Raw genomic sequence first — 15,439 nt, forward strand, 5'->3', positions numbered from 1 at the left:
CTCTTAGAACAAGTCAATATGAGAAGGCAAATAACCCAATGGAAAGCTGGGCAAAGGTCAAGACCAGGCTCTTCTTAAACTGCTGGTGGACACCAAAATGGGCTAACAAAAACCTCCAAGAAGCACCATAAGGAAACCAGGAGCTGGGCTTTTACTCTGGAACTGAGATGCCCGTCTCAGTTCACAATGGAAAGAAAGTGGAATCTTGAAACGCAGAGTCAACATCAACCTGCAATAAAATACGTTCGTGAAGACACACAAGGATGAAAGTCCTTGCCAGTGGGCCTGGCAGAGTCAGATAAGAGACCGGATATATCACCAGCCTTTCCTGTCAAGCCACCTGGAGGGTGCAGTATGCTACTGGGACAAGCTGGTCTGAATCAGCAGACATACTGTTTGCACCTGCTGGGAATGTCTCGCTATAATGCAGCTGGACCTTCTTAGTCAAAAGGAAGCACGTTTCTCCAGGAGCGTCCTTCTGAAGCAGCTTCTCTGTAGTCATGGAGATTCATCTACCTTGAACAGCCCAATCCCTGCTGAGGTTTACTCCGCAGCTATGATTCTCCACCATGCGCTCTCCTGGGGGCTACCCATGCACAACTCCTCAAGTATTCCAAATTATTAGTTTTTTTAGTTTAGTGAGGGATGGAGGGGCTTGAGAAAATGGTTATTAGAAAAAGAGAAGTTTCCAACAAACCACACGCATGCAGCAGAAATCTGCTCGCTTTCACGTTGCCATGGGTGGCACCCCCAAGTAAACGAACAATTCAACAAATGGTGTCTGAATGTTATGTAACAGGTACTTTGAGGTCTCTGTCATCAGTTTAAAATCTAGTGGAAAACAAAATATAAGAAACAGCAAGGACCATTTTCCTTCAGAACATCAATATCACTATCTCACCCAAGACAATTTAAAAATGATTTAATATCTGTTATGGGCTGAACTGTGTCCCCACAAAATTCATATGTTGAAGCCCTAAACCCCCAGTACCTCAGAATGAATCTGTATTTGGAGATAGGATATTGAAAGTAGTAATTAAGGTAAAATGAGGTCATTAAGGTGGGCCTTCATCCCTTAAGACTGGTGTCCTTATAAGAGGAGGAAATTAGGACACAGACACAGAGGGAAGACCATGTAAAGACACACAGAGACAAAGGCCATCTATGAGCCGAAGAGAGAAGCCTCAGAAGAAACCAACCTTCTCAACACCTTGATCTTGGACTTTTAGCCTCTAGATTTGCGTGAAAATAAATTTCTGTTGTTTAGGCCACTCATTCTGTGGTACTTTGTTATGGCAGCCCTAGCCAACTATTACTGTATAATTTAATATAAACGCCTTATTCAGGTTGCTCCAACAGGGCCACTGTTTTATTTATTTTGGATCCACGTTCAAGCACTGCATTTGGTTGTCATGTCTCTTCGGGAGCCTCCTTTAATCTAGCCTTTTCATTCATAACATTCGCATTTTTAAAGCCAGAGGTCTTACGGAACGTCCTATTTTCTGGATTTGTCTAATTGTTTCCTCATGATTGGATTCAGATTCAACATTTTTGGCAAGAAATCTCTAAAGGTCACGTTGTATACTTCTCATGGCATCACACCTGTGGGTGTGCCATGCTAGCTTTTCCCTCCTTCTGATGATGTTAAATTGGATCACAGATTGAGGCCGAGCCCTCCCTTATGACGGTACTTTTTCCCCTTTGTAGTTAGTAATTTATAGGGAGATACTTTGAGACAGGGAGAATTCCAACAATCTTTTACTGAAGGTTTTAGCATCCACTGAGGACACGTGCCTGAATCAATTACCTGCAGGATGCCAAATAATTTGTCTTCTTTTTCTAATTCTATCATACCTTCTACTTGATTAGTTGATTCTTCAGTAAGTAAGAATTTTACTTCCCCACCTCCATCTCACTTTGACTCTTTTTGGGAAAGAATAATAGTCATGGAATGATTAATTTTTTTAAAAAATTCAGTATGTTACAATCCAGTTTCAACTGATCTGTTTTTATTGTGATAAAACACAAAATTTACCATTTTAACCATTTTTAAGTGTACAATTCAACGGCACTGAGGACATTCACAATGTTGCACAACCATGAGAACTATCCATTTCATCATCCCAAACACAAACTCTGTGCCCACTAATGAATATCCAATTGATTTTAATAGCCACTATCTGTTGTAACTGTGATACACACTCATTGTAATATATATGTATATATACATACATACGTGTATACACACAGGCACACGTGTGTTTTTAAAGGATGAACATCACAATGCACCACAAAGAACAATTGTGAATGTGGAAACTTAGCCAACTAAAAGAAACCATTACGCAAAATGCTGGTGCAGCAGGAGGGCAACATCCAAACCCACTCACCAAACATAACAACGTAGGAAACAACCAGGAATTACGTGCCTCCTGATGGGCATATCCAGTACCAAGGATCCAGTAACCTGAGAGAGGCAGCCAGCAACCACCTAGGAAGTATTCTAGCCAAAAACAAAAAATAAAAAAAAATAAAATCTTAAACTTGATCAAGCATCCAGACCTAACTATCAATTGTCAAGAAACACTAGGGACAGACGGACATCAGGGGGGTGCAATCAGCAAATTCCAAATTGTGGGAAACTACAGGAAAGATGACCCAATTCACTCATCAAATAAACTGCAAGGAAACACAAAAAAAGATGGGTAGTCAAACCTATAGATTAACAAGAGTTAAAAGACAATATCGACCAAATGCCATGTGCAGACTGTGTCTGAATCTTGATTAGAACAAACCAACTATAAAAACTAGGACATGGGATTTAACATCCTTACAGATACTTCAAGGAATGAGGGAATAAAACTAAGACCGCTTTCCCTAAAACTGAAGGAAAGAACTAAAAAAAAAAACAAAATCTGCCCACCAATATAGAGGAATGACAAGAAACATTCTTGTCTCTGACTGAGCTCTAAGTTAAACAAACAAACAGGCTCCCTTTTTTCCTGCTACACTGTTGCCATAGCTTTATGGCACAGAATCTGAACAGGGGTTGGACATGTCACATTTACAAACCGCTGTGAAGGATATGAGAAGGGAATGGGCATGAGGTAATACTGGAAAAGTTAGACAACAGTCAAGACCAAGGAGGCATAAACTGACTAATGAGCTTAAATATTATTCTTTAGGCATAATGAAGCCACACTGTGCAGCAAGGTAGATTAAAGAGGGCAATGTAGTACAGTGGTTATGTTCATGGACTCTGCAGCCAGGCTGCGTGTGTTCCAGTCATAGCTCTGCCACTTGAAAGGTGTGTGACCTTGGGCAAGTCATGTAACCTCTCTGTGCCTCAAGAGACTTAACCACTCTGTACAGATGAGTTTCCCCATCTGTATAATGGAGACAATAATAGCACTTACATGCCGTGGGATTGTTGTGAAGATTAAATTACTTCACATACAGAGTGCCTAGAACAGTATCTGGCTTGTGTCAGCTGCTGTTGTCACTGTTATTTGCGTAACCTTTCTGAACCTTAAGTTTCTCTGTCAAATGAGGTTATGACACCTTCCCTGCTGTCTTGTAGATGATTATAAAGATCAGATAATGAAGCTTGGGTCTTCACATTATCTGGTCATTTTAATCTCTGTAGACTGTGAGTTCCTGAAAACAAATCCAATAGCTTACTCGTTTGAGGAAGCCCAGCACTCAGTATAGGAGCTGGCATGCAGTTGGAATCAATAACACACTTGAATGCACTTTTTAAAAACTGTTAAGTGCTGTGCTCATGAACAAAGGACTGCTCTGAACAGGGACACAAGGGCCAATCTTACAGGCTTCCTTTGACAGTTCTGGGCAGAATGGAGAGGAAAGTGCAGAGAAGAGACCAAAGGCAAAACCAGCTTGGAGCTATGGCAATGCTGGACCTAAAATGGAATGAGGACCTGAACATAAATGGAGGAGATGGGACACACCTGCTCCAGGGAATGAGAAGGGTTTGACTGACCCATCTCTTTGCCCATATCCAAGTTCCTGCCAATGGTGTCTCTCCTGGTTGCCCACCCAAGTACTTAGCGAACTAACCAGAAACTTTAACTGGTAGGAAAGTTAAACTGCAGCTAAAAGTAAGGAATGACCAAGAAGATGAATTCAATTCTAGTAAACAGAGTTTGGAATATCTTTGAGACAAGCCAGTTGAGATTTCCAACAAAAAGTCAAAAACGCAAGGCCAGTGCTTAAGAGAGCTGCCCCACGGGGAGTACCATGAAGTATCACCTGTCAGAAGGAAAAGGATCTGAGGCAGAGGCCTGGGGAACACCAACATTTCAGGGGAGAGCAGAAGGACAAAAAGAAGCCGGCCAAGGAGAATAAGTATGAGTTAAGGGACCAAGCAGGAGAGGGCACATCATGAAAGCTGACAGAAGGTGCTCCAGGAAGGAAGGAGTGGGACACGGGGTCCTGTGAGACCAGAGATAAGGAGGACAGGCCAACAGTTTCAGAACAGAGGTTACTGGTGACCCAAAGGAGAGAATGTCAAAAACTAGAATAGGCATAGGTTCATTTTCAGGAATTTTAAGTACAGGTGGGTAGTAAAGAAATGGAGATGAGTACAACCCTTAAATAATAATTCAGAGACGCCATGCAAAATAATACCCTGGCCCCAATGGAATCAAAATTAACCCGAAGAATCCTAAAATTTATACTGGGTTTTATCACTATGTATTTAATTCTGCAAAAAGTTGGACTGACTTACAACCAAATCAAAAAGTACTGTACCCTCAGTTTAGAAAGGCAGCTACATTTAATTACCCAGTAATGAGAGTTCCAGACCAATATTCTTTAAACTTTAATGTGTATACAATCCCCTGGGGATCTATGTAAAATGCAGATTCTGATACAACAGAATATTTGGGATGAGTCTACAGATGCTGCAATTCTAACAAGCTCCCGAGTAAAACCAATGTTCCTGGTCCTTGGACCATAAGCTTCTAATAGCAAGGCTCCAGGAAGGGACCACACCACTCAGAGAATCTGATTACTGAAGCAGCCAGACTGTCTAGCCATTATGGTGACTATTTAGTAGATCATGAGCTTAGGAAAAGCACACCATCTTTTGTTCAGGTAGGTCAAATAATACCTATGTCCCTCGTTTTCAGTTAGGTAGAAACGTCCCACAGTCTCCAACAGACATCACTTGACAGTCCCTATAGCACTTCATAATCCCCAAAGTGCTTTCCCATGTTATACTTCATTTGCTCATCACAGATGTCACAGATAGGCCCTGTTTGCTTCACGGGGATTCTGAGCGCCCAGAGAAGTCAGACTTGTCCACGTTCTCACCATCAGTGGAAGCACTGGACCTGTAATCCAGGTTCTCCTGCCTTCTAGTCCAGAGCTCTTTCACTAAACCAGAGCTACTAATTTAAAATTAAAAAAAAAAAAGTTCTTGAAGCGTTTTCCCACATGAGAAAGGGGTGCTGACTGAGCAGTTGGGTGTCCTCTACATCTCAGACTACAGCTGTGGCTGGGATCAGACAGATACAAATCATGTCTAACTCAGAAAAACTACTGAATATGAGCCCAGGTCTAAAAACCTGTTCAAATCAGGCTTACGACGAGGTTCAGGACATGCTACCCCAAAATGCGGCACCTTGGCATATTCAGTACCTTAAGCTGAAGGAGTTTAAGAAAACAGCAGAAACAGGAAGGTCACTCTGACCATCCCCACACACAGCCCCAACCTTCTTTCCTGAAACAGGTCATAAACTCCCCTACAAAAGGTACCGTCCCTGTTCCAGGAGGAGAGGAGACAATCATCACCAAAGATGGGGAAGTTGGGGCCAAAAACCCTGCACACACAAACCTTGTTAAACCCACCCTTATCTTCCTAGTTACTTCTTCACCATTTACTTCCCTTTTTGTCTTGTCAATTCTTTACAAATTTATTTTTCATTGTCCAAAAGGTTTTAAAGCTTTCTGCTCTGGTCACTTTCATTCTCATGTGAAGGTTCTCATGTACACATAAAAATTCAGCAAAATTTGTATACTTTTCTTTTGTTAATCTGCCTTTGTCGTTTTAATTTTCAGACCCAGCCAGGGACCCTAAGAGAGTTGAGGGAAACTTTTTCCTCCCCTACACTTACTTAGACAATTTTCTTACAAATTTTACTGTCTTATGTCTTATGCAAAAGACATTTTACCATAAAACAGTAATTGTATATTGAAATATCTGACTTTCATATCAAGTCAACAGTTTTCATGGAAAACATGTGGAGACTGTGACTACATGTGGAAATCAAGACAAAGCTACCAGCCTAATAACAGCCATTAAATAGAGTGGTTTATTTACATTGAATTGCTAAGAATTTCAACACTGGTAATTTTGCTATGTTGTCAGCACCTAAAGTCAAAAGAAATCACCAGGCCTATATTCACTCATGCAACTACAAAGCAAATTTCCAAAGGAAATGGTGAGTTCGAGTACACTATCTTTTAAACGTTTCCAACCAACAAACCAGACCACCACTCTACAAATCAGCCACTGGGAATAATTCTGAGCTAAGAGACCAGAGCCACCATTGATGGGGTTGACTTGACCTAACAAGAGGGTCTGGTTAAACAGGCCATGAAAAACAGGGTTTGCTCAGTTGCTATTAAGTACTTTGCCAAGGGAATTACATCACTGTGACAAGGGCACATCCCAAGCAGAAGCAACCACACCAGCAGATTCACACAAAGGGATCCAAGAAAACATGGTGGGAAGGATAAGTGCTATGAAGCAGCCAATGATGGGCAGGGTGAGTAGGAATGGACCACGCTCAGCAGAGCTAATCCTCACAGATAGTGGAGAACACAGGAAGGAATGCCTCCATCTAAGAACTCAACAAAAGCAGAGGCTGGGGCTTCCCTGGTGGCGCAGTGGTTAAGAATCCACCTGCCAATGCAGGAGACACGGGTTCGAGCCCTGGTCCGGGAAGATCCCACATGCTGCAGAGCAACTAAGCCCATGCACCACAACTACTGAGCCTGCGCTCTAGAGCCTGCAAGCCACAACTACTGAAGCCCACGTGCCTAAAGCCCATGCTCCGCAAAAAGAGAAGCCACTGCAATGAGAAGCCCGCGCAGTGCAAAGAAGAATAGCCCCTGCTCGCCGCAACTAGAGAAAGCCTGCATGCAGCGACGAAGACCCAAACGCAGCCAAAAATAAATAAAATTTTTTAAAAATGTGTTTCCATTAAAAAAAAAAGCAGGGCTTCCCTGGTGGCGCAGAGGTTGAGAGTCCGCCTGCGGATGCAGCGGACACGGGATCGTGCCCCGGTCCGGGATGATCCCACATGCCGCAGAGCGGCTGGGCCCGTGAGCCATGGCCGCTGAGCCTGCGCGTCCGGAGCCTGTGCTCCGTCCGCAACGGGAGAGGCCACGACAGTGAGAGTCCCGCGTACCGCAAAAAAAAAAAAAAAAAAGCAGAGGCCAGTCGTAGGACAAAAGGTCAAAGAGGCCGAAGGAGTCAGAGCAACTCCAGCAATTACAGAAGAACTTGATATCCAGGAAGACCTGCTCCCTGATTTTCTTACCCTACAGGGCTTTCAACCCTTCCCATCCCTCTCCCCACCCCCAGTTCTCTATTTGATAAACAACACTTGTAAAGCCCTGTGACCCAACTGGGGAACATTGACAACACATGGGCACCCAACTAGGTTAGCCAGGGAAAAGGCTGCAAGACCAGGGTTACCTTGCTCTTTGCAACACTTCCCCCCTCAAGCACCTACACTGATACAGAAAACCACTGAGACTTACAGAAGACAAAAGGAGCTTTCAATCAATTTGGTGATAAAACCCATATTCTAGGATAACTACAAAACTATATAAACTTGATGCCTAAGCACGAAGGTGAAACGAGGCAGAAGGACTGAAAAGAAATTGTCAAGAAAGAAGAGAACTTGTAGGGACCCCTATGTATCCTTCCTTTGAATTGACACACCAGAGACTTGCATTGATCTCACTGCATTCCTTCCTTATTCCAAGAAGGAACCATCAGAGGATCAGCTGAAGCAAAGAGCAGGAAAACCGCCTAGAGCAGTGGCTGGCAACCTCAGAAGCAGATTTGATTCACTTGGGGAGCTTTCAAAAACCTTGAGGCTCAGGCCACACCTAAGTCCAACTAAATCAGAACCTCTGGGTGAGACCCAGGCATCAGCACTTTTATACCAGTCCAGAGGACTATAATGTGCTGAGAACCCCTGGACTACAATAGTGCAAAAAGCAAACGGGTTTCAAGGGAACTTGGACCAACTACAAACTTTTCTAGGACTCCATTTCTTCACCTGGTAAAAGGGAACAAGATTAATGAAGGGAGGAGTGAGGAACATTGTGTTATGTAAACCCCAAGGCCCATCCAGCACCATCAATTTAGGAAACCCTAAATCCAAACATCAGTGGAAGCACAGAAACTTACCAGCATCATGGCTGCATAAAAACAACTCAAACATTCTTCCCTTCCTGTCCAGTACAAAAAACTAATCTGTTTTATTATACTATTATTATACCATCAAATACCTAGCCGTTTTTACCATATGGGAGAGAACACCTTCAACCTGAAGAATATCCTTAATAAACTCAATCACATTTTATGCTCAGTAACAAACCTCTGAAGAGGGTATTATTATTGATGAGAAGCATGAAAAACATGGAGGTTAAATATATAGCCCAAGTCCTAATTAGTGAACACTGGGTTAAAATTTTTACAAAGGTAAATGACAGTGATGATAGTTGCACAACTCTGTGAATATACAAAAAACCACTGACGTGTACACTTTAAATGGGTGACTTTTATGGCATATGACCTATATCTCAATAAAGTTGTTTTAAGAAAAAGTATATGACAATTTCTGGCCTGTGCAATCTGGTTCAAAAACCACTTAACAATGAAGCATATACTGAGTGCCGAAGCATTCTACAAACTACTGGACTGGAATGACCAGGAAATACACATGCCCATAACTGATAACATGTGAATTCTCACATGCACCTCTGCAAATGGAACTTCTTTTTAAGGCCTGGGCAGGTGAGGCAGAGACTCTGAGCACAGACTGGCCGGGTTCAAATCCAAGCTGTATTGCTTATTCTCCGTATAACCGCGAGGAAATTACTTAACCTCTCCAGACCTCAGTTTTCTCACCTGTAAAATGAGGACAAAAATAGACCACACCTACTTTTGGTATTATGAAAAATAAAGGAGTTATTATTTGTAAAGCACTTGGGAAAGTGCCTCACACACAGTAAGCACTGTGTAAGTGGTTCTCAAAAATAAAAGTCTGGTTTACAGTTACAAGACCTAAATAAATGTCTTAAATAAGAGGCATCTAATTTCCCCTCCCAAGCCATCTCCCCCTTCTCCCATAAACTCTACTCTCCATTATGCTAAACTACCAGGCAGACAATATGGTGGACAGGGTAAGAGCACAGACCCTGGAGCCAGACTGGCTGATTTGAAACCCAGCTTCTTCACTTTTTAATTATCAGATCTTAGGCCACTTACATCACCCCTTGGTGTCTGAGTCTTCATCTATAAACCAGAAATTATAGTATGTAACTCATAGGACTGTTAGGGGCATTAGGCGAGTTAATAATGAAAAGCATTTAGAACTGAATCTCACATCTAGTAAATAGTAAGTGTTAGCTACTCTCCAGTTGATTTTATTACCTGCTATCCCCTAAACGCAGCAGGTGCTCTCACCTCTCTTTCTTTCACTTGCTGTTTCCTGTCACTGGAATGGTCTTCCCTCTTCCTCTGACTATTCCTTTTGAAATACCACTACCTTTCAGATGCTCCCTCCCCTCCCCTGACAGAAACGGGCTCCTTCCCTGATGCTCCCATAAGCCCTTGTTATGGCACTAACCCTACCTGGGGCACTTCCATGAGAGGATTTAGCCTGTGGTATGGTTGTGGTTTTCTTGAAGGTCCAAACGGAGTCCAGTTCATTTTCATATCCTTAGTTTATTCCCGTTTGCAACATTAGAAAGAACACAATACACACAATTCTAAACGATCACGGCAACAACTCAGTCAACAATGGAATAGCAATACTAAGTATATTAGCACTACAGACCAAATTTTCATGATTATGAATGCTTTAGCTTGTCTCCAAATGTTCTTCTTTTAGTTCTAGGTTAATTTCACCCAAATTATTGGAGTCCAGTTTTATACCTGAACATCTCTCACACCTGAACTCCAGTGAGCAATCTCTTTTAACAGTTTCGCCTAGTTTAATTTCGTCATTCTTAATGGATAATAAACTCAACCTGTGACGAAAAGGGAACGTTGACTACAAGAAAAGGATAGCCTCTCTAACACTACTTTTTAAAAATGAATTTTTTATGGAAATATATAAAATAGAATTTAAAAAACTCATTTTCATTTCAATACATGTAGGGCAGTGCTTGGAAGTTTTTTAAAGAAATACTCAAAATAACACTAGTAGTACAGGCAGACCACTTATCATCTACGATCTACCAAGGGAACCCATAAGGATTATTCCTACAAAAGGCGGCAGCAAGAGAATTGAAGTTTTCTAAGTTCATCTCAAAACACCGTTTCAGATCAATGTTACTTCATGAAAAAACAAATACCTTTTGCATTAAGTAGTAACCATCAAGCAGAAATCAAAATAAAAGCAGACCAAAGAACAGATTCTCAGCCTTCCTATTTATACTATTTAAAGGAAGAGGGACATGAAAAATTAGTTACGTTTGAATAAATAAAAGGGAATTCCCTGGAGGTCCAGCGGTTAGGACTCTGCGCTTTCACTGCCGAGGGCCTGGGTTCAATCCCTGATCAGGGAACTAAGATTTCGCAAGCCACACAGTGTGGCCAAAAAAAAAGAATAAATAAAAGACCAGTTTCTGATTCTGGGCACTCCAGGATCTTAGACACTCCACTGAGATGGGATTCTCTTCTAGTCAGGTTCCTCAAGTTTTAAGAGGGGATGTCAATCCTACCCCCAGATTAAGATTGCTAAGCCTATGGCTCTGTGTTCAATATGGAATATCTGTGCTCCAGGAAAAAGCAAAGAGCATGGCCTTGAATTGGGGCTGCCCAGCACTGCCTAATAGAGGACAGAATCACCTCACCCTAATAAGAGTCCAAAGGCAACTAAATAAGGGGTATTCTTGGACTAAGGTGGACCAGCACAGCTCATTTGGGGACCTACATTTACCGCCCTTGAGCTAAAATGAGAAACACTATAAGAAATGGCCTAATGGAATCCACAAACATACATTTGTGGTCATGAGGTAGTTTTGAATGCAGTTTGCTCACTGCATATAAAAAGAGATGGGGGACTTCCCTGGTGGCGCAGTGGTTGAAGAGTCCGCCTGCCGATGCAGGGGACACGGGTTCGTGCCCTGGTCCGGGAAGATCCCACATGCCGCGGAGCGGCTGGTCCGTGAGCCATGGCCACTGAGCCTGCGCGTCCGGAGCCTGCGCTCCACAATGGGAGAGGCCACAACAGTGAGAGGCCCGCGTACCGCAAAAAAAAAAAAAAAAAAAAAAAAAAAAAAGATGGGGAGAAACTGCCCTCAGATAGCAGAAAAAGGAGACCTCTCTCCCAAGTAACTGACCTCACTGATCACTTCCTCTTTGCTTTGGCTGCTAGAAAATTCAGTCACCTCTAGCAAGTACATACATCCTTATTTTCCACTAACCTTAGTCCTGGCTTCATCTTATTTTCCCTTTATCCTGTTTTTCTCATCTACTTTGACTTGATTTTGATATGTCTTGTTGGTTTATAAATATATGTATATATGACATGAGCCATCAGAAATCCTGAAAAGAGGCAAGTTTAAATGAATAAATAAACAAAAACACAAGTTCCCAAAGAATAAAAATGAAATGTTTCATTTTCCCTGACTCTCACTACTTGGCTAAAATTCAACTGCACTTATTGATATGAAGTGACAGTTTAATAAAAATACAACCAAAAAGTTAAACCTCCTTCATGTCATTTATTTTATTTCAAACTAGTTAATCAGTCTTATACTCCATTTACATGCATACTCCTCAATTTAAGTTCCTCACTTTATCTCCAAATTAAGTAAAATTATTTAACTCATCTATAGACATAAAAATGACAGTAAAGTATGGGTATCTACTCCCACCTACTCTCCTGGAAGAAGTCACCTTGAGGGTGACTTGTACTCATTGCATGCAAATTTAATGCAAAGAAAAGGTCAAGGGCTATTGGGTTTGAAAGGGCTAATGTAGGTTCCAAAAATGAATCCCAGTGATCCTCAGGGAATCTAACTAGAACAGTTATATACATACCCATGTGTCTGCACATGCATACCCAGAGCACACTCCTTAGGATGGAACTCAGAGTCATTAAGGAAAAGAGAAAGGCCACTTAGGCCACATAATCTAGGAACACCGAAAAGCCTGCAGATTTCGGGACGCTCGGAGAAACTTAAGTCATAGAACGGCATTTAAATATATCTGTCTGCTTACAATTTCCATTGCAAATGTGATTAGTTTGCTCAAATAAATAGGAATATGATGTGTTGGCCATGTTTTCCTCTTGAGGGTTATCACAGAGTTTTGATTAAGGACAAATGTTTGAAATGTTGGGTATATTTAAGTTCACTGCACTTAAAATGAGCTAAGAAGTTGTATAGGCTTGATTAAAGGGCTGCCTTCATGAACTTAAAATTAAAAGCAATAAATTCCAATGATTCAAGTGATTGGGACTAAATATGGTATTCTGCCAGAAAAGTTGAAATGGAGTCCAAAGAAGCTGAAATGGTGTCCAGGTTTCAAGAAATGGTAAAAGAGGAAAGGTCAAGCTGTCGGAGTTCCCTTTCCTCTGGGTTAGTTAATGAGTCACCTTACGCAGAATTCCTTTTAAGTAGAACTTCACAGGAGTTACAGGCTCCCAAGACAATCTGTTTTGTCATTTCTAAAAAGAAGCCTCTCAAACGCTTAGAGGCCGGTATGTAAGTGTTGTCAGATGCGGAGAGAAGGACGAGAAGCGGGGGGCCTGGGGGGATCCGGGTGCTTTGGAGTTTTTACGCACACACGCCCAGGCCAACTCTCTCAAGCAGTCTCCAAAACGGAAGTTAAGGTGACTTCCCCACCCGTGAGAGGGCGGAGCCTCTGAAACCGAATGGGATTAGGCTTCTGCGCGGGCTGTGACCCCCGGGAAGCAGCTCGGGTCAACAACTACCAGGGTCAGGAGCGCGAGTGCGCTGGGGTAGCAGTACGGACCTGCAGACCCCGAGCACTCCCACGCCCCGGGACGCGCTCGTGTCCGCTCCTGCTCACCGGCTTTGGCTCGGCACTGACTCCCCGCCCGGGCCAAGTGGGAGGGTCCAGCCAGCAAAGTTCCTGCTGCAAGGTCGGGCCCCGGTCCCCGTTCTCCGCACCGGCTGTCTGGGCTGCCCGGGAGAGGCGGGCACCTCCCTCCTCCCTCTGCTGCAAGGTGGAACAGCTGCCCCGCGCCCCTTTCTTTCTGCTTTCCCGGTTGCACCAGCCCGCCACGTGAACGCCCGGGCCCCTCGCGCCCCCCGGGGCAACCGGCCAAGGGGCCGACGCTTACCTTGGAGGCCGCCATGCTTTGCACCGGGTGCGGGGGGCTGCGGGAGGCTGCGGGACGCTCTCACTGGCTCGCTGGCGCTGCGGGCCCGGGCCGCTCACTTCCAGTCCCGACGGCGGCGGGAGCGGCGATACAGCCTGGCAGCGTGCGCGCCCGGCCTGCCTCCCCACGCCCTCCCGCCGGCGCGGGTCATGCGGGCGCCGCCAGCCCATTGGCTGGGCCCGGCCAGGGCCGCCGGGGCGCGCGTGATCCCGATGGCCTCTGCCCTTTTGCCGGGGCGGGCCCGGGTCTGGGGGCGGTAGACTGGACCCGCGCACGTGACCCCGGCTCCGCTGTCCAGCAGCCGCGACTTCTGTGGTGGGGCCGAGGGCGGGTGGCGGGGTGCAAGACTGTCCCTTGGGATCAGGTGGCCTCACGAGGGAAGCTGTTGGCTTCGGCTGCTTCTAGGGGCTGCTCCAGGGCCCTCGAGACCCACAGGCGGGGCACACAGCCTGGGGAAGTTGAGAACTACACTTGGTGCCATGTGTAGCCAGGTGTTCCCTTTCAAAGGGGCTCCTGTCTGCTATAAGGAATCCCGAAGCATTGACTGGTCTATCGGAAATAGCAAAATAATGTCTCTGGCAAGTCTACTTTTAGGTCAGATCTGGCAAACTCGACTGTATGTAGTGCAGAACATGGAGCTCCTTCATTTCAGCCCTGCATAGTAGGGCTGTAGAAGTCAAAGACACACGCCCCAAAATAGGCCCTACTAAAATAAACGGGTCAAAATTTTAATCGAAAAATCGAATGTATAATCAATCCCCAGAGGTCTTCTTCCTCTTTATAAGAATTTCATTCATTTGTCCCTGCTACCAAAATTTATAATTAAGGCAATGGTGGTCAGTGAAAAGGGCTTTAAATGTTTTGTGGATTATGGATATAACCTATCAACAAAAGTGTTTATTACTAATCATTTTAATTAATTAACACTGACTGAGTGCCTACTATATGCCAGGCACTGTGTTAGGAGTTGGAACCCCAGAATGACTTGAGAGATGGTCCCAGCCCTTAAAGAGCTAGTGGGAAAGCGGGCACACAGTTAATATCCATATAAACTGTTAAGGCAACAACCTTTTCCCAGGGCACTATGGGAATGCTGAGGACTGGGGAAGCCTCTTAGAGTACAGGATGCCTAAGCTGTGGATGTGCATCAGTCCAGTGAAGTGGAGGGGAACGGTTTTCCAGCCAGAGAAAATAAGGAGGGGAAGCAGGAGGTCCAGAAATTGCTGAGGAAACACAGCAAGTTATGAAAGTGATTGGTCATGAAAGGTAACAGGCTGTGGAACTGGTGGAAGTAGAGTCTGAGCAGGCAGGTTGGGACCATGTCTTGGAGGATGTTGGGTGCCATGTGAAGGGTGTGCACCTTAACTGAAGGGCTTTAAGGGAGGTGGCGTGGCCAGGGTTACAGTATAGATGGATCCCTCTGCTTACAGTGTAGAGAATGGGGTAAGACCAAACTATTGGAATATTCAGATAAGACAGGCTGAAGGCCTGAAACCAGAGATGGGATAGGGCTAGAGGAACATATAGGACATAAAATTAGTCAGCGTGGTGCCTGATTATATGTGGGGGTGGGAGAGAGAAAGGAACTCACCCAGTCTTGCACAGTGGCCTCTGGTGTAGATGTTAGAAAGACTCCAGCCATCAGTAATACAGGAGTGTTTTGAAGTGTGTGCCTCTTCTCTGTAAGGAGAGTGTATGTGAAATATACAAATGACGTTGTAAAAGCCAAAGAAAGAAGCATTTCAAAAAGGAGTGATTTGTTAACATACTCTCAAGAAGTCTAACAAAGACCCAAAAGCCTCAAATGTGTTCATAGGCAG

At 44.0% G+C, this 15,439-nt stretch overlaps 1 protein-coding gene across 2 annotated transcripts in view; it reads right to left on the reverse strand.

The window, feature by feature from the left end:
• Nucleotides 1–13,740, reverse strand: part of SLC25A13 (solute carrier family 25 member 13) — a 204,468-nt gene extending 190,728 nt beyond the window's left edge. For both annotated transcript variants that reach the window (XM_030857235.2, XM_030857234.2), the window contains exon 1: nt 13,581–13,740. In XM_030857235.2, the coding sequence (XP_030713095.1) occupies nt 13,581–13,595 (15 nt within the window). In that variant the 5' untranslated portion in view covers nt 13,596–13,740. The remainder of the gene's footprint in view (nt 1–13,580) is intronic.
• Nucleotides 13,741–15,439: the final 1,699 nt, after the last annotated feature.

This window comes from Globicephala melas, chromosome 9, assembly GCF_963455315.2.
Source record: "Globicephala melas chromosome 9, mGloMel1.2, whole genome shotgun sequence".
NCBI lineage: Eukaryota > Metazoa > Chordata > Mammalia > Artiodactyla > Delphinidae > Globicephala > Globicephala melas.